Source organism: Vicugna pacos, chromosome 15 (assembly GCF_048564905.1).
Source record: "Vicugna pacos chromosome 15, VicPac4, whole genome shotgun sequence".
Classification (NCBI taxonomy): domain Eukaryota; kingdom Metazoa; phylum Chordata; class Mammalia; order Artiodactyla; family Camelidae; genus Vicugna; species Vicugna pacos.
In genome coordinates this window covers 18908119-18933616 of record NC_133001.1, presented here as the reverse complement: position 1 = coordinate 18933616, position 25498 = coordinate 18908119, and the positions used below count along the sequence as shown (strand labels likewise).

Here is a 25498-nt window from a genome sequence, read left to right as displayed (position 1 = left end):
ACTGGGACCATCTACTTAAATTCTGACTCGACTACTTAAGTTTCTTGAGGAATCTTGTCTTGTTTCTGTATCTTCAATATCTTACACTGCAGGCATTCAGTAAGTAATAGGTGAAAAAAAATAAATGATTTAAAAATCTGGTATCTGCATACTCAATGCTTCAATTAATTTTCATTACTGGAGTTCTCCGAATCATGTCACATCTACTTAGAAAACTGCCTCAAACTCATTATATCAAAATAACAGAAATAAAACTAGAAGAACACTTCTTCCCTTCTCAAACCTTTCCTACATTCTTAACTATCCTCTAAACACCAAAATCTTAACATTTAACCATTTGAAAATAAGACAAAATAACCTTTCTCTTTTCTATCATTTTAAAATCCAAAGAATGACCAGGTCCATGACATCACTGCCTCAAAACAAATGTTAATAACCTCAGCAGAACTGTGACTTGGGCATCTCAATTCATTACTTGTCTTCTGTCTCTCCCCTCCAGGGTTTTGCTAAATTTTATTAAAAAGATTTCATCCATCTCAAATCCTATTCAGGAATGATGCCTTATCAAATAAAGCATAAGCTCATGAATAAACATTAACCAGTCCTCAATAAAATCTTAAATAGCACATTTAAAACTATATGCATCATCCATTTCTGGCTAAAATGGAGTACCTTACTACAGAACAAAACTCCCACTGAGAACAACTAGAGTGGTCTGATAAAAGGGAAAAGGAAGAAAAAAAGTTTGAAGGCATCAAAGAACTGCTAAGGCAACCAGGAATTGAAGTACCAAGGTCCTGAAGAAGGGGGAACAAAGAAGAGGTAAGCCACATTTCAGCCATTTTTCCCTCAGGGTATTTACCAATTCTGGGCACAGGGCAAGGCAAGGAGGATCTGGGCAAACAGTGCAGACAGAGAGCTATGAGCTAAGTAGCAAAAAAAAACCCAAAACACATAAAAAACCAAATCTAACAGCATTTCTGACAATCTCTTGAAGACAGAGAAATAAAAATAACAGACTTAAAAGGCCAGAATCTAGTGGAAAAATAACAGACTTTAAGGACCAGAATCTTGTGAAAAGGTAGGGTCACAGACCTTGGCCTAAAAATATTCTGGCAATTCTCCATCAAAACTTTTGATAAATCCTTAAACTGCAAAGGATAAGAGGATAAAAAGTCAAGCAGAAAGCCAATGAAAAACAAAGGATAATATTTAGAAATCTCATAATACTGAGGAGAAAATAATTAGAATTTAGAGCCCACCAGTGGAAAAAAGTCCCTGTGAAAACAAAGAAAAACCCTTTACTGTTTACTGTTAAAAAAAAGAAAAGTCCAGGCGTTGGTATTTATTCAACAGAGTTGAAAAATTACATCCACAGGAAAAACCTGTACAGAGATGTTTACAGCAGCTTTATTCATAACTGCCAAAACTTGGAAGCAACCAAGATGTTCTTCAGCAGGTGAATGGATAAACCGGGGATAATCTAGACAGTGGAATATTACTCAGTGCTAAAAACAAATGAGCTAATGAGCCATGAAAAGACTGAGAGGAAATTTAAATACATATCATTAAGTAAAATGAGTCAATCTGAAAAAGGCTTCATAATGTGTGATTCCAACCACATGATATTCTGGAAAAGGCAAAACTTTCGAGACACTTAAAAAGAGCAGCGGTTGCCAGGGGTTAGAGGAGAGAGAGGGATGAACAGGTGGAACATAAAGGACTTTCAGGGCAGTGAAACTGCTGTGTATGACACTATAATGGCAGATACATGCCATGTCCAAACCCAAAAAAGTACATCGTCAAGAGTAAATCCTAATGCAAACTTTGGTTCTGGGGTGATAACAGCGTGTCAGTGTAGGTACAGCCATTGCAACAAATGTACCACTCAGACAGGGGATACCGATAAGGAGAGTCTATGCGTGTATTTGGGGGCACAAAGTATATGGAAAATCTAGGTACCTCCTCTCAATTTTGCTGTGAACTTAAAACCACTCTAAAAAACATTAAATCTATTTTTAAAAAATTAATAAAACTCCTAGGAATGCCAAGATCCATGGCTATATGACAGAAAACCACAAGAAAAAAAAAAAAAAAACAAGACTTCAGGGGATCTAGACTACAAGAGTAGGTAGAAAACTATCCTAAGATAATTACAAAAAAATAGAGAAAACAATGGAGAATTTCAACACATCATTAAAATTTAGCAAAGTTATACCAATATCTCACAAAGTAGACATCAAGGCAAGACATACTACTAGACACAAAAAGAAACATTTAATTGTAAGAGAAAAAATCCAGAAGGAAGATGCAAATCTGTATGCAGGCTAAAACTAAAACTGGAACTTCCATATATCCAGTAATTCTACTTCTAGGTATATGACCGAAGGAAACAAAATCACAATGTCACAGAGGTATCTGCATACCTATGTTTACTGTAGCATGATTTACAATACCCAAAACATGGGAACAACCTAACTGTCCACTGATAGAAAAATGGATAAAGAAAACACAGACACATTTATATACACAATGGAATACTTTTCACCCATTAAAAAAGAAAACAACATGGATAGATCTTGAGGGCATTAAGCTAAGAGAAATAAGTCAGACAGAAAAACACAAATACTGGGTGATCTCACTTATATGTGACATCTTTGAAAAAAAAAAAACTGAATTCATAGATACAGAGACAGCCTGGTGGTTGGCATAGGTGGTGGGTGAAATGACTGAAGGTCAAAAGGTATGGACTTCCAGTTAGAAAATAAATAATTAATACAGATGTCATGTACAGCATAGTGACTTAGTTAATAATATTGAACAGTTGATTCTTGAACAATTTGGGGGTTAGGGGCACCGACTCCCCCCACAACAGAGTCAGAAACCTACCTATAACTTTACAGCTAGTGCAGTTCCACACTCACAGATTCAACTGACTGCATACTGTATAGCACTGTAGTACATATTCATTGAAAAAGAAAAAAAAAACCCACATATAAGGACCTGTGTTGTTCAAAGGTCAGTGCTATTGTATATTTGAAAGTTGCTAAAGAGCAATAAATTTTCAAAGTTACCATCACAAGAAAAAAAAAATATAACTATGTGTGGTTATGGATGTTAACTATTAATTAGACTTGTTGTGGTGATGCTTTCATAATACATACATATCTAATAATTACGTTCTACACCTGAAACTAATATAATGTTATACGTCAATTATACCTCCATAAAAAATACTAAAAAGAATTCTTTATCCAGGAGGAAAATTATTCTAGACAGAAGGATAGAAATGCAGGAGGGAAGGAATGAAGAACCCTGGGAATAATAATTATTTCTGTATGTATAAAAATACTGCTTTAAGAATAACAAAAAAGTTTGTCACATTTAAATATAGAGTTAAAGTGCATTATAACAATAACACAGCCAAGTGAAAGGGAAGAAAATGCATTAAAGAGTTTTAGATCCTCACAATATAAGAAATTGGTAAAGGTAACAACATAGGTTTTGCCATATGTATGGCAAATGTATTACAACATTGTAATCTCTAAAAGAATAGTAAAAAAAAAAGTATACCTAATAAATCAAGAGAAAGAAAAATATAGTAAAACTGTGTGACTAATTCTAATAAAGGCATATGAAAAGAAAAAATACAAAATTAGTGAAATAAATAGAAAACATATAGCAAGATGGTAGGTATAAAACTAAATATACTGGGTCATGTCAATGAAAATGGCAATCAGAAGTCCCTAAAATTCTCCCCTCCATAACAGCAACAAGAAAACTGACCCCAAAAAAGTCAGGCAGTTGCACTTTTTTATACTAACAACAGCAGGAAAAGAAAGTAAAGAAACAATCCCTTTAAAAATTGCATCCAAAACAATAAATACTGAGGAATAAATCGGACCAAAGACGTGAAAGACTTATACAAGGAGAACTATGAAATACTGATTAAGGAAATTAAAGATGACTTAGAGAACTGAAAAAAAATATCATATGTTCTTGGACTGGAAGAATCAATATCGTTAAAATGGTGATCGTGCCCAAGGCAATCTACAGATTTAATGTGATCCCTATCAAATTACCCAGGACATTTTTCAAGGAACCTAGAACAAATAATCCTAAAATTTACATAGAATCACAAAAGAGCCAGAACTGCTAAAGCGATATTGAAGAAAAGGAAAAAAGCTGGAGGATTAACCCTCCTAGACTTCAGACAATAGTACAGAGCTACAGAAATCAAAACAGTGTAGTACTGACATAAAAGCAGACAGACAGATCAATGGAACAGAACAGAGCCCAGAAATAAACCCACAGACCTATGATCAATTAATCTTTGACAAAGGGGGCAAGAATATACAATGGAGTGAAAACAGTCTCTTCAGCAAGTGGTGTTGGAAAAGCTGTATAGTTGCATGTAAGTCAACGAAGTCAGAACACTTCACACCACACACAAAAATAAACTCAAAATGGCTTAAAGACTTCAACATATAAGAAAAGACACAATAAACCTCCTAGAAGAAAACATAGGCAAACATTCTCTGGTTTAAATCTTAGCTGTGTTCTCCTAGGGCAGTCTATTCAGGCAATAGAAATAAGAGCAAAAATAAACAAATTGGACCTAATTACACTTACAAGCTTTTGCATAGAAAGGAAACTGTTTAAGTAAAACAAAACCACCACCTACGGAATGGGAGAAAATGCTTGCAAATGATGCAACTGACAAAGGTTTAATTTCCAGAACATATAAACAGCTCATACAACAACAACAACAAAAACCCAATCCGAAAATGGGCAGAAGACCTAAACAAGCAATTCTCCAATGAACACATACAAATGGCCAATAGGCACATGAAAAAATGCTCAATATCACTATCAGAATAATGAAAATCAAAACTACAATAAGGTATCACCTAACACCAGTCAGAATGGCCATCATTCAAAAATCCACAAATGATAAATGCTGGAGAGGCTATAGAGAAGAAAACCCTCCTACACTGTTGGTGGCAATGTAGTTTGGAGCAGCTGTTACGGAAAACAGTATGAGGAGTCCTCAAAAAACTAAAAATAGACTTACTATATGATCCAGCAATCTCACTCCTGGGCATGTATCTGTAGGGAACTCTAATTCAAAAAGATAGAGCACCCCAATGTTCATAGAAGCACTATATACAATAGCCAAGACATGGAAGCAACCTAAATGTCCATCGACAGATGACTAGATAAAGAAGTTCTGGTATATTTATACAATGGAATACTACTCAGTCACAAAAAAGAATAAAATAATGACACTTACAGCAACACAGATGGACCTACAGATCGTCATTCTAAGTGAAGCCAGAAAGAGAAAGAAAAATACCTTATGATATCACTCATATGTGGAATATAAAAAAAAAGAAAAAAAGAGGGCACTAATGAACTCATCTACAAAACAGGAACAGACTCGCAGACAGATAGTAAACAATCTTATGTTTACCGGAGGAAAGGGGGTGGGAAGGATAAATTTGAGTGATATTTGCAAATGTTAACCACTGTATATAAAAATAGATATAAAAAAATCAAATTTCTTCCGTATAGCATAGGGAACTATATTCAATACTTTGTAATAATCTTTTACAAAAAAAGAGTATGAAAACAAATATATGTATGTATATGCATGACTGGGACATTGTGCAGTACACCAGAAATTGACACATTGTAACTTACTGTACTTCAATAAAAAAAATTTTTTAATTCTGTAAAGTTAAAACAAAAAGGGCAAAAAAAGGCAAATAATGAGATGTTGGATATACTGATTACTGCAATTGTAGGAATCCTTTCACAACGTATAGGTATATCAAATCTTCACATTGTACACTTTAGATATGATATCATTTGGTCAATTATATATCACTAAAAGTAAAAAAGAAAATGTTACATGTTCAGTGAAAATATGGTAATATCTTACTGTGTATATAAAAACATTACTTTTTCTAAGTTACCTTTAGTAGTTTACCTTGTAGGTCAATTTTTTTTAAGATGATACACCTTAATTCATAGCCATAATAAGGATCAGATACTCTAATTACAATAAAACACTTTGCCTAAATATAGGTACAAAATAAATTGCTAAAACTATAAATATACTAAATTATAACGTGTAAGAGAAAAGCTTTTCTAAATCATATTTTAAAATAGACGTACTTATCCCAACCAAGAGCTCCTATCTCTTCAATGAGGCTTGAGTAGTACTGGGGAGGAGGAGGTAGGACAGGTAGCTCTTGTTTATTCTTTAAAGCAACCTCCTATTTAAAAGAAAAAACCTGAATCAGTTCTGGAATGCTAGCCAATGAATTATTAGTACCTGATTACAAAACACAATTTTATAATCGTTGTGCCTAAATAAAGTGGCCATTATTTTTATAGAAAATCCAGCTAAATCATTTCCTTCCTTATAAAAAAAGAGACATGAAAAAGTTAAAGGACTGCACTAAAGGTCATGTAAAAATGTCAATTATTATACCATATAAACTTAAGGCTTTAATATTCTCCTAGATTACTATGCCTATCAGAGATGAGAAAAGTTCAAAAAGAAAAAACTCATCCTCAAGGCTTCACTATTTTTCTACCCCTGTAGATATAGCGTTTGATAGAACAAAACACATACTGTTAAAGAATTAAAGCCTGAACTCTATGTATACTGCCTAGACTGATATATTTGTACACAGTTATGAATCACTTTCTTACAAACAAAACCTCTTCATTATCACAGTAAGTACTTACCTGTTAATTTTCTTTTACTGACTTACATTCTGTATTGCTCCCAGATGAGCTAAGTGTTTTGCCATCTATCTGGCTAGATCACAGTTCATTCCCTGCTAAGCCCACCTATGATATCTTTAAGATGGTTTATGTTCCCCCAAACAAAACTAAAATTTAATTTTTTTTAATAAGCAATACAAACTTCACTAGAATTGCCGAGGCTAAAAATTACCGATTACTTCAAAGGTGCTAACCTAGACAAATATCTTATTTGGGAAGTAAAAATAAATGTATCTATGAATTACACAGATGTTCATATGGTCTGGATTATCAAACGGTGTTGTAAAAAGTAAAGAAATAAAATTTTTAAAAATCAGATATAACAAAACCATATGCGAACAAGTATAAAAAGCTTTAAATATTTCTGGCAACCCTAATAAAAAGTATAGATTTTTATTCATTTGAGTATATGTTTAATCTATTAGTCCTTATCCTTTTCTTAAACAAGGACTGGACACTATTAAATTAAGATAACACTAGAAAGAATACATTTTTATAAAACAGCATTTCAAAATCAGAACTATTTACTGAAACTACTTTACTACAGTTCTAAATCTGCTTTAGGTTAAAAATAAACAAAATTGTGACGCAGGTTTGTGAAGCTCAGAATGTCAGCTTGAATTAGAAGGGAAGTCCCTACAAGACAAGGATATACGGCCCTTTTTTATAAACTTAAATACCTAATGCTATATGTAAATACCCTGATGGTCTTTAAAAATAAATTTGTACCTAAAATTATCCTGTTACTAAAAATGACAGTAATAGTCAGTCTAGTTCCTGTACTTATACTTGTAAGAGCTACATGGTACTTCATTTGAAAATTTTTTCAATTCAAAAATATTAATTACAGCTATCCACATATAATGAAGGTAAAAGTAAATTTAGATAATAGTAAAAATGTATTTTAATCTGGTTTATGACACTTGTAAACTCTGCCTTCAACCTTGGGTCAGACAAGTTATTCCTATTCTATAACCGTAAGAGAGACGGGCAAAGGAGAAGCAAAGTCTTCTTTGTGGAGAGGTAAGCAAAGGAACACAGAAGAAAGAACACAGGCTTTACAAACAGGTTTTAAATCCTAACTTTAAACACTTCCTAGTTTTAAGGCCTTAAGCACTCAGTGACTCAGCTCCAAAAAAATTAAATAATCTACCTCACAGAGTTTTTTTTTAAATACAATTGTTCATTTATTAAATGTATACCAAGCTCCTACTATATGCCTACTTATTACTAGAAAACTCCATGCAAGATTAACAGTTTCCTAAATTCAGCAGTTACTGATTTCATTTGGGCAACATTCTCAATACTTGCACCAGTGATTATATTGAATGAACCTATTACTGACAACACAATCTAATAAACTAATAATTCTTATATTTTTAGGTACAGTCATAAATGTGCAATAACATCATTAACTCTGTCCATAATTTCTAAGAAAGCTAAAAACACAGGATCTCATTTTATTCAGAAATGCAATAACAAATGTACTAATCAGAACACTGTGAATCAGACATCAATCTCAATATTTTATTTTAGTTTTAAATTAAGGAGTATTTCTTCAAAATTAAATGGCCAATAGAGCCATGCTTGCAACCTAATGAAGCTAGCTTCAGTAACAAAGCTTGATGGGTCACAGAATATGTAGTTTTACTCTGGTTCCCTTAGTCCTTCTATTTGTATAGCTTATTAAATTTATAATAAAAAGATACAAGAAACTTTTCAAACTTTTGTCCAATGTCAAGGGGATATAAACCAAAATAACTTCACTTCATCGTATCTTCTGTAAGTAAGGTTATCGTATTTTCGCCTTTGACAAAATTTATAATCAGTTTTGATAATCCTTATTAATTAGGGTTTACAAATTTATAAGTCAAAATTAAGCTTCAGAAGTTGACTTCATACTCTTTATTTTGATCCCAAACATTTTACCAAAGTCCCACCTTAGAGGGTTGTTCTGAGGATTAAGAAGAGGACTCAAATCTAGCAGCTCAATACGTGGCAGCTGCTGCTAACAATAAAAAGTCTTCAAAAAGAACCACAAAAAAAAAATCAAACTGCTTTCAGTTGTTAGTTCAATATATTGCTAGTAGGAATTACTGGTATTGTAATTTTGTATAACAAATATAAAGAAGTATTTTATAGATACAAGAAAAGTGTAAGTAAAACATAACAAGTAAAAACGTAATAAAATGTTAATATTAGAAATGAAGATTTTCAGATTTAAGAGAAAAGAGATACAAGCATAAAATCAAAGTAAAATCCCTATAATGCCATATTTGAACTGAAAATACTGAAACAAACTCATAATTATTTTATTAAACAGTACTTTTTTCTAGCTTTGTCTGCTGAAAAGGCCTAGAAGTAATAGCAATGAACACTCCAGTTTCAGACTGTGGGATCCAAATACCATTTTCTACAAAGAAACTATGGGTCTTTGGAAGAGTGACTGATCACAGTTCTGCAATAGGATGAGTTAATGAAACTGGGGCAACCAGTGTCATAAAGCAAAGCTTGGGTTGTGTTAAAAGAACTCAGGAGCCAACATGAAGGCGCTTACACTGACCAAAAATGGTACAATTTAAGCACTGAAAAGAATAATGATTGCAATGGATTAAAGTTAGTCAAGTATATAAAAACCCATGAGTTCATAATAATACTAAAAAAAGAAAATCACTAGTTCCCTTTGACAGTTGCTAAGCACTAACTCATTATTCTAAAAATTGACTTTAAAGAAAGGGAGGGGACAAGAAACAAGCACTATTCTCTCTCTCCAGTGAAAGCTACACCTCAAATTAACCAAATAACTGATGAGAGTAAGTTGTTCTCTGTAAAAGATTTTCAGCTAATAAACGTAGGCAACAGATTTTATAAAACCACCACTTCCAGCCCTAATGAAATATTGGATATAGGCAATGACCATCATTGGATGCTAAAATCATCAGGTGACAGGTTGATGGGAAACTTTGTACTGGATGCACCTAAACCTATTGATCAATCTTAACCCTACTACAAGAGGAGCTATCAGACACTATATGCCTCCTGATGCAAGGTTAGAAATACAGCACACAAAGTAGTCTTGCCAGAACAAATAAATTCAACTCTGTTGAGACTCTCTAGATCTAACTGCCAGATTATGAAAAAAGGTAGACAAATAAGTTAAAAGGTACCATGAATATCTAGTATATCAAATCTAGAATGTAGGAAATTTTATAAGACACAAAATCTGGTTTACTCAGTAAGTAGGTGGCATGGGAAAAAAAAGGGATAAGGAGAAAAGGAGGTGCTGCTATACAGGAGGTACATAGAGACTTAAGAGACGTATCAACTGAATATAACGTGTGCACCTTGTTTGTATGCTGATACAAACAAAGCAGTTATAAGGAATTAACACTAATTTTGCTGGGGTTATAACAGCATTTTTTTAATTGAAACTTTACTTGTTTAAAATTTTACTTTGTTTTGTTTTGTTTTTTTTAATGGATCAGGTCCTGGGGATTGAACTCAGGACACTGTGCACGCATAACACGAGTTCTACCACTGAGCTACCCACCTCCCTTCATGACAGCGTATTTTAAAACAGACAAAAAGCACTTAGGTGTTAAAGTATACGCTGACGTATTTATGGAGGTATGGATACAAAATCCAGAGTTTCCTTTAAAATACTCCACTCTCTTTGTCCTAAGAGTAGGGGAAGAAGTATGACTGGCAAAATTTTGAAGTTAGGTCATAGGCCCATGAATAGTCACTAAAGTCTTCCCTCTTCTGTTTATGTTGAAAACTTGCATAATAAAATTCTGTTCTAAATAATAAAATGTCCATAGGATAAACTAAATAATCCAGTATTTTATGCATAATTAATCAAATGATTATGATATGTAACATATGTATGTAATTAAGCCTAACAAACTTTTCAGAAATCTTCAGTTGTATACAAAAGTTATATATCATAACAGGGTTAGAAAACAAATCCTTACCAAAACCATCTTCAACTCCATCATAAAGCTCATTAGATCAGGAGAGTGCTGCATTCTCTAGATCAAAACAACATTTCCAATTAATTTTCATATGTACAATGAATATTCCATGCACTGAAGTTGAAATAAAATCCTAGTCCATGTGAATATGAAAAAAACTAGCTATATCTATGTCTTAAAACGATAAGAACCGAAGCATTGATCATTATCCCTACTATTCCTACCAATTTCATTCTTAAAGAGAATTAAAGCCCTCAAATCTGTTTTGGTGAGATATACTGAATTATATAAGAATGTCACTTAAAATCTCACACACTCATTTCTTCAGCACTAATTATTGCCAAGTTTAATAAATCTAGCAAACCACATCACTATTAAGGGGGAAAAAAGACGGTATGAATGAAAGGAGTGTCAAGAGGAGCATAAAACATAAAAATCAGGCAAGTCTATACAATTAAAAAATCTAGTTAGAGCAATGAATTAGCAATCAAAATATTGTCTATTTTAATGTTTTCCTTGACCTTAAAGACTACCTATAATTGTTAATTTTGTCCTTTTACAACTAGCCCATATTAATTCAAAAGGAATCAATCTTTCAATAAGGTAAAATCATTATAATAAAATGGTAAAAAGGAAGTAATTTCTGAAGTAGAATGAATATTCAAGTCATGGTTCCATTTCCTAGAAATCTGATTCTTCAAAGAAAATAACTATAGAATAAAAGAAAGCAAAAATAAATCTCATTTAAAATTGCTTTCTTAGATAAATCTCTACATCATTCCTCTACTTGAAATCAAAATAATGTATTTGTTACTTTTTCTGAGGCCCTGGACTACCACCATGGTTCTGAACAAAGCTGATATGTAAATTCACTATTTTTAGATGAGAAAAATAGTAATCTCAGATATTTCAACAATACATGAAATATATGATTCACATCTTAACACAGCTTTGGGTGGGCACACGTTTGTAGAACCAATCTTTGACTTTTCCTTCTTCTATACAGTATTTTCCCCATAGTTTACTAGAGATGGTAATACATCATATCAAAGATGTGCAAACTACAGCCCAGAGGCTGAGTCCAGACCAAGAGCTGTTTCTGTAAATAGAGTTGTAATGAAATGCAACCACGTCTACTCATTTACCTCTTGTCAAGGCTGCTTTGGTGCTACAAGGGCAGAGTTGAGTGATTATGACAGAACGTAGGACCCACAAAACCTGACAAATTTACTACTTGGCCCATCAAAGAAAAAGGCTGTTGACCTCCCCCCACCCATAATTACTAAAGTTAAAAATGATACCAGGAAAGAATAGTAATATTCACCAGGACTTTGGAATAAAACAAAGACTCAAACTAACACTGGGTTCTATGTGACCAACTGGAAGACAGGGAGGAAATAAGTAACTGCAACTTTTTCTAGGAACCCTCTTGGTGAACTGGTGGAGAAAAACTGTTATATAGAGCTGATTATTATTCTTAATCTTTATTAACAAGTTTTCTTCAAGCTATTCAGATATCTCATTAGATTCATTTCTTAAACTTTAGTATTTGATACAGTCACAGTGGATGCGGTGGGGGCAGTGGAGAGAAAACAGAAATAATTTAAACATTCCCTTAAAAATCTGCTGTAATTATACTGCCAGCAAAGACAGCCTACATTCTACAAATCAAATAGTTTATCTCCTGTATTTCTTTGTGGTTCAGTAAAGCTTTAAGTGAGTATGACTGTCACTGTCAGTTACCAAAGATAATAACCTGCTTTAAGATAAGAAAATAAAGGAAATCAGGAAAAACATACAAATGAATAAAGCATCAAAAGAAAGGCAGTTCTACTTACATTTATTTTTCTACAAGAGGCATTTCATTATTTTCAGTTGTTCAGTAACTACTTTTTGTTTGTTTCTCTAATCTTTAAAGGTATTTTCGGGTAGAGGAAACAAAACGTTAAGAATTTTAACAAATTTTGAATTGGAGTGGGCAGGTGGGTGGAGTGTGTGAAGGATGATAAAAGTACAAACTTAGTTACAAAATTTTAAAAAATAAAGAATAACTAAATTAATCCTGACTATTTCACCAATCCTGCCTTTACATCTACTCTCATAACGTAGGCATACATGATCCTAAGTGATTTCCACCCCACCTTTCTGTTGCCAATCTTGAATTACAATCAAATTTTTGCCACTCCTACCCTACAACTCCTAAATGGGTCCTGGGATTTTTAGGTACCATCTCTACTCAGTTGCAACAGAAAAATCACTCAAAAAGTGATGGATATGGATAGGGTATATGCATTTGAAGACCCTAAAATCTCAAGGATGGAAATCAGTTTCGACACAAATGCTGCCTGGAGACGTGATCAGGAGTCTGAGACAGGAAACATTTTATATAAAACATGGATCCTTAAAATATTTGGTAGAGATGACACTTACAGAATTCAGCAATTACGAAACTAGTTTATTACAACAGTCCGCAAAATAGGTCTTTTAAAAAGAGATTTAGTAATTTCTTACCCTCGCTTAAAACATAAATCTTTTAAAGGACTTACCTGTTGTACTACTTGGTGATATCCATTTAGTATTGTTCTCAGCTGCCAACTACATAGTAATCTAAAATTTTAATGGAACAAAATGGTTTGTTCACTGTTCAGAATTAAGAGAAAAAAACATTTATACACTAACACAAACATGTACATTACATAGAAAAGAATGACATAAACGTAATTCTGACAAGTTAGTAAAATTTTTACCACTGGTACTGTTGAAAATCATGTCTTCAAACTGTCAGTACTAATTTTATTTCAAAATATAACTGCAGTCAGCAAACGACATGTAAACAAAACAGTACTTTTTTTTTTAAACTTTACCATACCCAAAGCAAGGTTTTCTACTGAACTGAATTCTTCTCCAAGGTAGGTTAAATAAAACCAACAGTTTTGATCATAATATACAGAACCGTATTTGAGAAAGCGTATGTAGCAATATAGTCTTCAAATTCCATATTAAGGATACACACTTTAATTGTATAGTGATAAATTAAAGTTCATTTATTCACCTCAGCTGTGCACCCAATATTGTTAGGTAAGGAACTCTTCTAGGAATTGCTTCTACTTATCTAGAAGGAGAAAGTCTGAGTTTTCCCAAGCAAGACCATTTCAAACATCCCACGACCCTCTCTGCTCTTGGTGTGCTAACCCCTACTGCCATACTATCTACTCTCAAGAGTGGCAGAGTAGCTCATTCACTTGCTCTTGGGAAATCCCCTCACCAAATGTACTTTCCACCCCTTGCCACCAACAGTCACACCAATTCACTATGATTATTCCTTCACTGTGGTAGCCTTATTTTCTGCTAGTTTTTTCCTCCATAGTATTAACTTACTCAAGCAAATCTCATTAAAAATAACCACAACAACACATAATAACTCTTGTTGACTACACACCCTCCACTAAAGCCACTCCTGTTCTTCAAAGTAGTTTATACTATTTACATTTCCTATTCCAAAAACCCAACCAAGCTGGCTTCCACCACTACATGAAGCCTATTCAATCTAAACTGATCCCTTTGCAGCACTCAGCACTGTTAACCATCCTGCCTTTAAGCTTCTCTTTATCTGGCTTCAGAGACAATTGTCCAGGTTTTCCTGTTACTTCTCTTGTCAATCTTTAGATTTCTTCCAAGGTCCTCTTTATTTACCAGTCCTTTAAATGTTGGCATGCCCTCGAGATGTTGTCACTGGCTTTCTCTTCTCACTCCATACGTGCAGGCACTGGAAAGTCTACCCATATTTATGGTTGCAAATCCCATGCCTACTGTGATTTCCTCAAATATCTCCACTCCAAGTCTTATGCTCAAGTTCCACACCAAAACACCACTACCTACGGAAAGTCTCCTCTTGGTATTTCACATCTGACATGTCTTAAAACAATTCCTCTTCTACTTCTTCCATCTGTGACCTCTTCTCCAGCTTAGTGACAGGAGTTAAGAACCTGGAAAACATGCCTTCCCTGCTCTTTCCCTCTTACTTCCCACTGCTGATCAGTCACAAAATCCTATCAGTTTTACTCCTAACTCTCTGGATTCTCCCTCCTCTTTTAGGATCAGAAATGAGATTTCAGCACTACCTAAGTTTCTAGTCTCTTGACATTCCTTGAAGGGCTGTCCATCCCAACAGCCCATGTTGATACTTAATTTCTCAACATGTCCTGTTGGATAGAACTGATAATGAGGGTTGTCCCACAGACTGCATATTCACAAAGTGACATCAGTCAAAAGAGAAACAAAGTTTTCCAATTCCTTTGAATTCTCCAAATATTCTCACTTGTTAGTGAAGTTTACACAATTGCCTTTTACTGTTTTAAATTAAAAAAAAATTAGAGAATGTTACCTTTGCAAAGCACTTCAGCACTAGGGAATACCATTTACAAAGCACATTGATTTAGAAAAACCAGAAATGTTTCCGTTGATTGATTAATAAGCACTTTACCCAAAACTCTAATGACTACAATCAGTTCATATCAGATAGATGACTGCCCGACCCAACCCGCCAAGATCCATGTACAGTAAATAACAACACCCCACATCACCTTGCATTCCTCAGTTGTAAATCTTTAGGCAACAATATTCTAAGGTGGAAATCTCTTCCCTGTGGAGAACAGTAAAAAACAGTTCACTGAAATTTTCATCTTTCACTTAATGTTAAGTTAAAGAGAATCACGTAGAAAAGGCAATGTTTTCATTTACTTTCTAAAAGGTATCAACTTTACCCAAATATTTGATAAAATATAAGCAGCAGAATATTGCATTTAGGGGAAAATAACTCAAAAATGTCAGAAACTTTGTAATTATTGGGTAATCAAAACACGAAGACAGGACTGTTTTTAAAGAGAAATTCATTCACATAAACACAAGAAATACTAAGAAATGGTTAATGTAGATGTAAAGGAGAAATTTAAATGTTATTTCTTAGGAAATAAATTTATGAAAAAGGTAACTCCATCAAACTGCTTTGATATGGAAAAAATAATGTAAAATGAGAATATACAATACATTATAGGCTTCATATCTAATTTTCCAGATTTTAATAAAATGTAAATATATTTAAATAATCTAAATACAGACATGAGAGAAATATTTTCATAAATCAATGTATTTAATTCTCCCACATTCAGACCTTTAATAAATAAAATCACTAAAATATTGTTACTTAAATTACTTATTTTAACTTAAATATTTACTAGCTATAAGTTTGAAAATACCAAGTTTTACTCAAGAGTCTTTCTAAGGAGAAAAGGACAGTTCTCTGAGAAATATTTTCAATTTTACTTCCTTGAGAAAGTGAATGGGTAAGCAGCTTAAACTTTGTAACTTAAATAGGATAATACACATGAAATCTGAGCAAAGGTAAGCAGAAAAAGACAAACAGAAATATAATCTTTTACTCCAACAGTATAAAATGAAAAAGAGTAATAAAATTCTTGAAAAACAATTACCACGAGAATTTTAGCAGACTCCCTCAAAGCAGTTTCAAAAATAGAGGAACACAATTAAATGTACCCCATAACCTTTACTTTCATGGTAATATTGCAGTTTTGACTTTCATTACATTTAAATGTCCTTTAAAAAAATGAAACAAAATGTACTACTGACCTTTTCAAAAGGTCAAGTAACAATAATTCACTATTTCATTAAAGCACCAAAAGGTATGATGTAGTAACTTTAACCTAACTTTACAGACATCCCACACATAGGTGTAAGAACAATCTGGAATTCAAAATTTACATGAAAAATAGTAAAACGACTCTGCTGATCTGTTACGTGAAAGAATAAAATTCGAAAGCCCCTTATTTGCAAAATCCAGCCATTTTAAAAGGTCAAATGCCATGTCATGTGCCATAATACTTTTCTGATTCAAGAAAATGTCCAAAATTATCTTTTTTAGTTAAAGCATAGAAAAAATGTTAATTGCTCTCATGAAGCAGATTTTCCAGGCTTACAGAGAACAAAAGTACTGACAGTTGCCTAAACCTGAACCTCTCTACATATCGTCCCAGAAAACGATATACATCAAAATTAAGAACAAATTTCACCACAAAAATCCCATGTCTTAGGCAGAATGAAAAGAAAGAATACTATAAAACTTCAAAATTACCTGTAAGAAGAAAAATATAAACCACTTTTCAGTGATTTCCACTCTCGGGCTCCCACATCAAGTCCTTTTAGAGAGCTACGTGATTCAGAAAAAAATGCACAGAAGACAGAAGAGGGGATTGGACTATGTGCAAAAAGTAATAATAAACACTTCTGGCAGATCAGAGCACTGACTACAGGGAGAGAACTTAATATGAACACAAAAGTCAAGGAGCTCATTTTGGAAAAGAAATGCAGTAGAAGATGGTAAAAGGCAGGTAGAGATAGTCTTTGGAAACTGGATGTTAGGAAAAAGAGTGGGAAATTTAGATCTTATATAAGAAAATTAAAAGACTCAAGCTTTCCTTCAGCACTACCAAAAAATTTATCCACTAAATAAACTGCACTTTGCTTCAGTGACAAAAGAGGGTATTCTTGAAAGAGGAATTTAATAAACTATTGCAAAAAGCCACTGTTCACAAACACAAAGATAGTGTCTTCATCAATACCAAGCTTCTATCAGACAAAAACAGTACAAATAAGAGAATCAAAACATTTCAGGTGATGATAATCTCCCATGCAAACAAAAACCACAAGATATAAAAAAACTACAATTCTGAATTATATATTATTTGGTGAGTATTTGCATTGAGATTCAGAAATTTTAAAACTAAGAACAGAAATTAAATAAAAAGAAAAAGAAAAAGAAAAAATATTAAAATATAAAGATAAGTTAAAATAGGCACTCAGAGAATGTAAAATAAAAACTTCCTAAGAGATAAAAAGGGCAAGTAAATCACCAAATGAGAAAAAAAAAAGGCAATCTAAGAAAAGCAACTGAAGTGGAAACCAAGTCCCCCAAAATCCAATATACAAATAACTGGAGACCTTGAAAAAGAAAATGAAATAGTAGGAAATACTTTAAATTATAATCCAAGTATACTTTCTGGAAATTCACATACTAAAAATGACAACTGGACACATGAGAAAAGTGACTCATAATTACCCACTCTTGAGAAAAAGAACAAATAATATACGGGAAAAGGAAAAATACTGGCATTATACATCTTAAAGAGTTTTTTAAAAAAGCAACCATGGACTAGAACTTTCAAGAATCTGAGTGCAAATACTCACTAAGTAATATATAATTCAGTATTCCTTCTAAGAAACTGAAAGGTAACTACTGCTTTTAGCCATGATGGAACAACAGGCAAGGATTTACCTTCCCACATTAACTAAAAAATTGGACAAAATATATAAAACGATTTTCAGACATCAAACAACAGGCAGCATAGGACAGTGATCCTTGAAAGAAGGGAAACAAATGAGAAAAATCTCTGTAATTGAGAATCTCTGTAATTGAGAATAGAGAATTTTTAGGCTGTATAGCAAAGATGGAGAACCAAATAGAGCCTAACATTTTCTCTGATTTGAGAAGACTGGGGTGGGTTAGGGCAGGCCAAAGTTTACAGAATTCAATTAACTGACTCAAGTATTAACTGACTCAAACAAGAGGGGGGGGGGCAGTGTATGTGTGTGAAAGTCTGATGCCTCAGAGTAGCTCCCTGAAAGTACTTAACAATTACAAGAGGAAAATCTGGCAGATGCCACCTTAAGTAGGTGATCAGAGGTACATCACCAATAATGAGACCCACTGAAATTATGTTGTGTCCTGAAAAGGACACAACATTCTTTCTGCAGTATCTCTGCCAAAAATTGCATAATTTGAATTCAATGATGAGGAAACATCAGTCAAATCTAAATTAAGGGGCAGTCTACCTAATGTACCCAAAAAATATCAGGTTTATGGAAAAAAAAAAACTATCCACGTTAAAGAGACAACAAAAATATAATGTTGTAGCAGATGGTAGGGGGCTTGGAAGGGGTATAAAACACGTAATTACAACATTAACAAAAGTTGAATTTGGACTCCAGATTAGGCAATGGTATTGTATCACGATTAAATTTCTTGATTTTCTTAATTGTAGTGTGATTATGCATGAGTGTGCCCTGTTCTCATAAAACATACACTGAAGTATTTAGGAATAAAGGCACACTGTCTATAATTTAATCTGGAACTGTTCAGGGCAATAATGTGGGTACACACCCACTCACATACACACACTCAGAATAGAAATCAAATGGGGCAAATGTAAAATGGTGTATCTTGTTGAAGAGTACATTCAAATTCTTCCTACATCCTTGCTATTTTTGTTAGTTTGAAATTACACACACGCAAACATTTTTTGAAAGCTAGCTCCACCAAACAAAACAACGTTAAATCAAGTGTTTAGTTTAAGATTTCAATAAGCCACTTAGCAGGTACAAATTAGAATTGTAGCAAAGCAAGGGTCATAAGAAAATGTCACCTAATCTCAATTCTGATGGCTACGTATGTTTTCTAAGAGGCTTTAGCAGATACTGACACATATAATACAAAATACTTTCTTAAAACGCCTGTAAGTAGGTAAAAATGCTGGACAAAAATGTAATTTAGTAATCTCTCTTCAATTTTTCTAAATGTTGTTAAAGTTTTCAAGTATGTAGCTTAAGACCAATACTTCCAATTGGGGAAGGAAATGGTGGATTAACTTTTCTCCAGAAAGTAACAATAAATTATAACGTATACTTTCTGTGATGGTCACAATGAATTTGAAGGCAAATGAATCTCTAAAATATGGCCCCTCATCCTCATAAGCCTGAGTTTAGGGGAGTCTGTTGCGATCATGGACAAGAAATCTAATCTCTCCTCTTTCTCGTGTCTTGATTTACTCAACTATAAAGTGAGAATACGGACTTAAATTTCTTTTTCTGCCTCAAAGGCCTGAGGATTAAGCGAGATACTGTACTCGGAAAGCAGTTTGTACATTTCAAAGCCACAGTTTACCGTGTGTAATATACTCCACAAGAGAGGCCACTTGGAATCAGCAAACGTAATTAACCCGGTTGTCAAGATTTCCTACAAAATATCGCAACTGGATGTGCTCGGGTACCAACGACTCGGTACAGCCAAAATGAGGTTTTCCTCCAAAATGTCCTTTCTACAGGACACACGAATATAACGGGCAGAGATTCCCCCGTGAACGGTCTCCAAACTTCACGGGGGTGGGGAACGTTAGAACAGAGGAAACCAAAAGATTGACTTAGGGGAAAAAAAGTTTAAATCTGGGACAGACGCGGAATTAGGAGGGAGGCAAACTCTGAGAGGCGGGAACGAGGGGGCGTGGCTCTCCACCACCTCCTCAGGCCGCGCGCGCGGGTCTCCCAGCGCCCCAGCCCGGGCGGCGACCCCGGCCCAGGCGCGGAGGTGGCGGCGAGGATCGGCTTTCCAGCCGCCGCCGCGGTTCTCAAACCTCCAGTCTCCCAGGAGCCCTGACGGGCTGCCCCTCTTCACCCCCACAAGTCCGAGCCCCTAACCCCTCCGGTCAGACTTGCAGGAGTGGGGCTGCCCCGCCAGAGGGAGGCTCTCCCAGCGAGAGAGCCCACCCGGGCGAGTACCTGAGCCGAAATGAATCCTTCATACACGGTTTTCGCCCGGTTCTGGGGCAGAAGCAGCGGGCACTGGCGCAACAGGCTGGCTTCCGTCTCCGCCATGGCTCGCCGGCCGTGGTTCGCCCGCCGTGCGAGCGCCGGGAACTTACGGCCGCCGAGCCCGCACATGCGCAGTCCCGCCTGCGTCTCGGGCGCCGAGGCGGAAACCGGCGCGTGGGCGGAAAAAGCCTCGAGGATTCCGCAGGAGAACACGAAGGTCTGGTGCTAGTGGGGACACCTGGACTCAGGGCCCGCCCAAGAAACGCGGCTCGGCAGGAGGCGGCATCGGGAGGCAGGAGAGAAGATTGCTCTCAGGTTCAGGGGCCTGACCAAGCAAAAGCAATCTAGCCTTGATTGCCCCAAGAACACTTGGAAACATGTTAATCCAGACTCAAATCAACACCAGATTCAGGTCTGGTGCGCTGCACTCACAAATATCTAAGGATAAACAGGAGGAGAAATTGCTGATGGACATGATGAACCAAAGTTAACTGTCCTTTAACAACCCTTTCTATACATTTTTTTTAATTCAAGAAGGGGAGGGGGAGGTAGTGCTTAGCACGCACAAGATGCCAGGTTCAATTCCCCAGTACCTTCATTAAAACAAACAAGAGTCAATCTAATTCAAGAACGATAATTTTACATTCCCTTTTACAAACGGTTAGGGAATTTACTAATATTTACTGGACTACATTTTATTCCTATCTGTATTCAACCCATTACATTTTTGAGTCCTAGAATTTGCAAAACATTGTAATATACTGCAGGCTCTGCAAAAAAATGAATAAGATATACACTCTCCCATCTTTATTGCCCTCAAAATGAGATTAAACTTCTTGAAGATTCTTAAAGTTTGACGAGAATTATCAGAGTATTCTGGGTGTGTAGGGGAAAACAAGATTGTTGCAGCAGTGGTAAATTACACCAAAGCAGTGGTTCTCCAAATGTAATCCTGGAACCATCAACATCACCTGGGAACTTTATAGAAAGTTAGATTTTTCACCCCTCTACCTCAGACCTAATCATCAGGCTGCATAGCACTATTATAGACTTCATGGGATTTATTTAAGTTATAAAACAGCTAGCATGTGTAAAGCACTTTCACATTTTATTTTATTTAGTTTTGATGGCAGTGTTCTTTAGGTAGGTATTTTTTAGAATGTCTATTCTGTGTACAAGGAAACTGAGATTCAGAGACATTAAATAAATTGTTCAAGATAGTGACTTAGTGACCTGTACAATGAAGATTAAACTCAAATCTTTTAAATTCTAGATTCAATAACCTTTCCATTAAAGCATGGTAGAGATGAACTTCCCATGAAACTCAGGGGAAGTTTATCTAAAGTTGTTACTGACTCATGCTAACAGTGGGGTTTCAAGAATTTAATTTGAAAGTTTGATAACAGATTTACCAACATAATAAACTTCTTAATATAATCCTAGCATGTTCTACCTAAGATCCACGTATTATGAGGAAAGAGCCTAAGAACATTTTACCCAATAGATTCCTCAGGAACTAGAGGTTTCCCATGACAGTAACTGTAGAGCACCCTCATTACATAGATTGGGGGAATGAAATCCAGAAAAGAAAGTAATTTTCTCAAAGTGCTAGGGTTGTGTATGGGTGTGGGTGTACATACATATATGAACATACAGAAAGGCCAAACTAATACAGTTCTGGGGACACTTAGAAGCTTCTGGAAACTTCCTAAATATCAGTTTAGTCTTCTATGAACAGATATGCACCCCTGTCCAGACAAGCCATCTTCATCACACTCATACCCACTACCACTGGTATACTGGACTATGTAACTTAAAGCCAAACTAACAGCCAGCCTCTGAATCCTCATAACTAACTTATTAGATGTAGAGATTGTCACAAAACATATTGCCAGGTATCACCTTAGCCCCTAAGGGGAAGATATCCAAATCACCATTCATAGAAGCTGAATTTGCAAATGAGCATTCATTATGGATAAAGTGTGTAATCTAAGGAATCCAACCATCAGAGAACAAAGGGAGATACCATATAAAGACTTTTTAATTCAATGATTCAACCATTCTCCTTAGGTTTCCAAGACTGAGTGATGGATCTCACTGCCATCATCAACTCATATGTGATAAGCTGGGGCCATTGTTCACATCTAGCCCAGTCAAAGACAGCCACCGTCAGATTCACAGAGAATATTCAATGTGTTTAAAAGTCAGAAAGCCAATGAGCTATTACCACCACCAGCATTATTTTAATTTTGGAATCACTCTGACAAACTACATGCATATCTGCACCAAAGTTCAAAGTCTTCAAGGAATCCTAGGCATGACTTCTTTTATATATCCTATGGTAAATGCTATTTCTTGAGGAAGAACTATGTGTTCTAAAATGGAAGAATCTCAAAACATTTTCATGAAAGAAAAACACAAGTTCCAGAATAGTATGTTTACTACTATACCATTTATGTTAAAATAAATAAATAAACAAACTCACAGGATTTTACTAGTAGTGGTTACTTTTGAGGAGCAAGATAGGGGACAAGAAATGGGAGGAATAGTCAGAGGAGACTTTCACCTTATCTGTTATATTTAAAATTTTTAAAAGGAGACTATTAGTCTTAAGAGTTTAAAATTATAAGAAGTAATACCATTCCAGTTAGCATCTATCACTATTTTATTGCCTACATTTTCAGCTTTGTCTCAGGTGTTTCTTCTCCCAGTTCCCATCAGTAATGGAAGAAGATAGGATGTCAGCCATTAACATGAATGAGAATAATAAGGGAGAGACTGCTTGGGAGTACTGAAAGATATGGGAACAATGTTGGAAAATGCCAACATTAAGGAAAAATGGAGAGAGAACAGCCTGTTAAGGGTCTTCTAGGTTTATGGCAAAGATGGTGGAGTAGGAAGACCCTGAGCTCATATCCTCCCAGTAGCATACAAAAGCTACAATTTACAGAACAATTATCTATGAGAACAACCTGAAGACTAGCAGAAAAGATTTTCTACAAGAAAAAATATAGAGAAGGAACCACAGCGAGACAAGTAGGAGGGATACATCCATGTGGTATAGTCAATACACACACCCCTGGGTAGAGGGTAGTTATCACACACAAATGGGAAGATGATCACAATGGCAGAGGTTCTCTGCAAAGATCAAGGGGTCTGAGTCCCACATTGAGCTCCCCAGCCCAGGGATCCTGCACTGGGAAGATGAAACCCCAGAACATCTGGCATTGAAGACCAATGAAGCATGTGTTCCAAAGTGCTAGAGGACTGTAGAAAACAGAGACTCTGCTCTTAAAGGGTGCACACAAAATCTTGTATGTTTTGAGTTCTGGCTCAGAGGAAGTAAGGATCCTGAATCAGACCCATTGCTGATCTTGGAGAGCCTCCCAGAGAGGCAGGAGGCAATTGGAACTCACCCTGGAGACAAGGATGGTGGAGGTAGCCATTCTGGGAGCTCATTCTATCTAAGGATGCTGCTGCTGGTAAGCACCATTTTGAAGTCCTCCCTCTAGCCTATTAGTGCCAGGACTTAAGTGCCCACCAGTAGGCCAGCACCAGTCCTGGGACACCCTTAGCCGAGAAGTCACCATGCAGGGACCCAGCACTGCCCATTAGTGGGTCAGCAGCCACTGCACAAGGCAGGCCTGGGTGCTGGGTGATGACAATCGTGCCCAGAATAGTTGGCCCCATCACAAAGAGGGGCCCACGCAGCCCACATAGGGGGTGCCATAGAGCATGTAGCTCTAGTAACCAGAGGGAAGTGAGCTGCTGGGCCCTATGAAGTGGCTTCAAAAGAAATGTTAAAGAGACTTCTCTAAGCAGAAAGAAAAGAGCACAACTAGAATTATAAAAGGAAAAATCTCATTGGTAAAGGCAAACATAGAGTAAAGGTAGTAGCTCAACCATTTACAAAACTAGTAGGGAGTTTAAAAGACAAGTAGTAAGACCATCTATCCACAATAAGTAGTTAATCGATGCATAAAACAAGAAGGCATAACACATGCCGTCAAAAACATTAAACTTGGAGGAAGAGATAACAAAAAGCAGAGTTGATAGAATGCAGCTGAACTTAAGAGAATATTCATCAACTTAACCCTTACTCACTGTTGGCGCAGCCATTATGGAAAACAGAATGGAGGGTCCTCAAAACATTAAAAATGGAACTACCATACAATTTAGCAATTCCACTACTGGATATTTTTCCCCAGAAAAACAAAAACATTAATTCAAAAAGATAAATGTACCATTTTGTTCATTACATCACTATTTATAAGTTAAGATATGGAAGCCACTTAAGTGTCCGTTGGTAGATGAATGGATAAAGATGTAGTATATATACACAATGGAATATTACTCAACCATAAAAAAGAATGAAATCTCGCCATTTGTAACAACACAAATAGACCTTGAGGGTATTATGCTAAGTGACATAAGTTAGAGAGAGAATGACAAATACCATATGATTTCTCTCATGTGTGAAATCTAAAAACCAATAACATAACAAAACAAAGAAATTCACAGATACAGAGAAGAATTGGTGGTTGCAGAGGAGAAAGGAGTGGGGTAATTGTCAAAATTAAGTGAAGGGGATTAAGAGGTACAGATTGTCAGTCATGAAATAGTCATGGGGATGTAGTGTACAGCATAGAGAATACAGTGAACAATATTTTAACAACTTTGTATGGTAACAGATGGTTACCAGTCTTATTGTGGTGACCATTTCAAGGTGTATAAATGTCCAGCCACTATGTTACGCACTTGAAACTAATATAATGTTGAACGTCAACTATATTTTAAAAAATGAAACTGATAAAAGATGAACTTCAACTTACCAAATTACAAAAAAAAAAAAAGATTAAGGCATGGTCAGTAGTGTGGAATGTTACATAAAGTTTGAAAAAGTTAAGAATTACATGGGGACCTTTGGATTGGTAAAAGTATTGATTAACTTTAAAGAGCGGCTTGCTCTTGCTCATTTTTTTCTATCCAAACAGAAAAATGCAGTTCATAAATGGTGATGTAGTAATTTTGGCATTACTTGCAAGTGTAAAGCCTTGAGAAGCATATGT

At 35.3% G+C, this 25498-nt stretch overlaps 1 protein-coding gene across 2 annotated transcripts in view; it reads right to left on the bottom strand.

Annotated features, from left to right (window-relative positions):
* Window positions 1-20548, bottom strand: part of FANCL (FA complementation group L) — a 62882-nt gene extending 42334 nt beyond the window's left edge. The window contains exons 1-5 of one of the 2 annotated variants that reach the window (XM_006201475.3): window positions 20397-20548; window positions 15356-15414; window positions 13319-13379; window positions 10773-10829; window positions 6181-6281 (exon numbers count right to left, since the gene is read on the bottom strand). In XM_006201475.3, coding sequence (XP_006201537.3) covers window positions 6181-6281; window positions 10773-10829; window positions 13319-13379; window positions 15356-15414; window positions 20397-20492 — 374 coding nt within the window. In that variant the 5' untranslated portion in view covers window positions 20493-20548. Of the gene's footprint in view, window positions 1-6180; window positions 6282-10772; window positions 10830-13318; window positions 13380-15355; window positions 15415-16920; window positions 16944-20396 lie in introns of those variants that run through there. The other variant, XM_072937712.1, reaches the window with a different exon arrangement.
* Between the last annotated feature and the right edge of the window lie 4950 nt (window positions 20549-25498).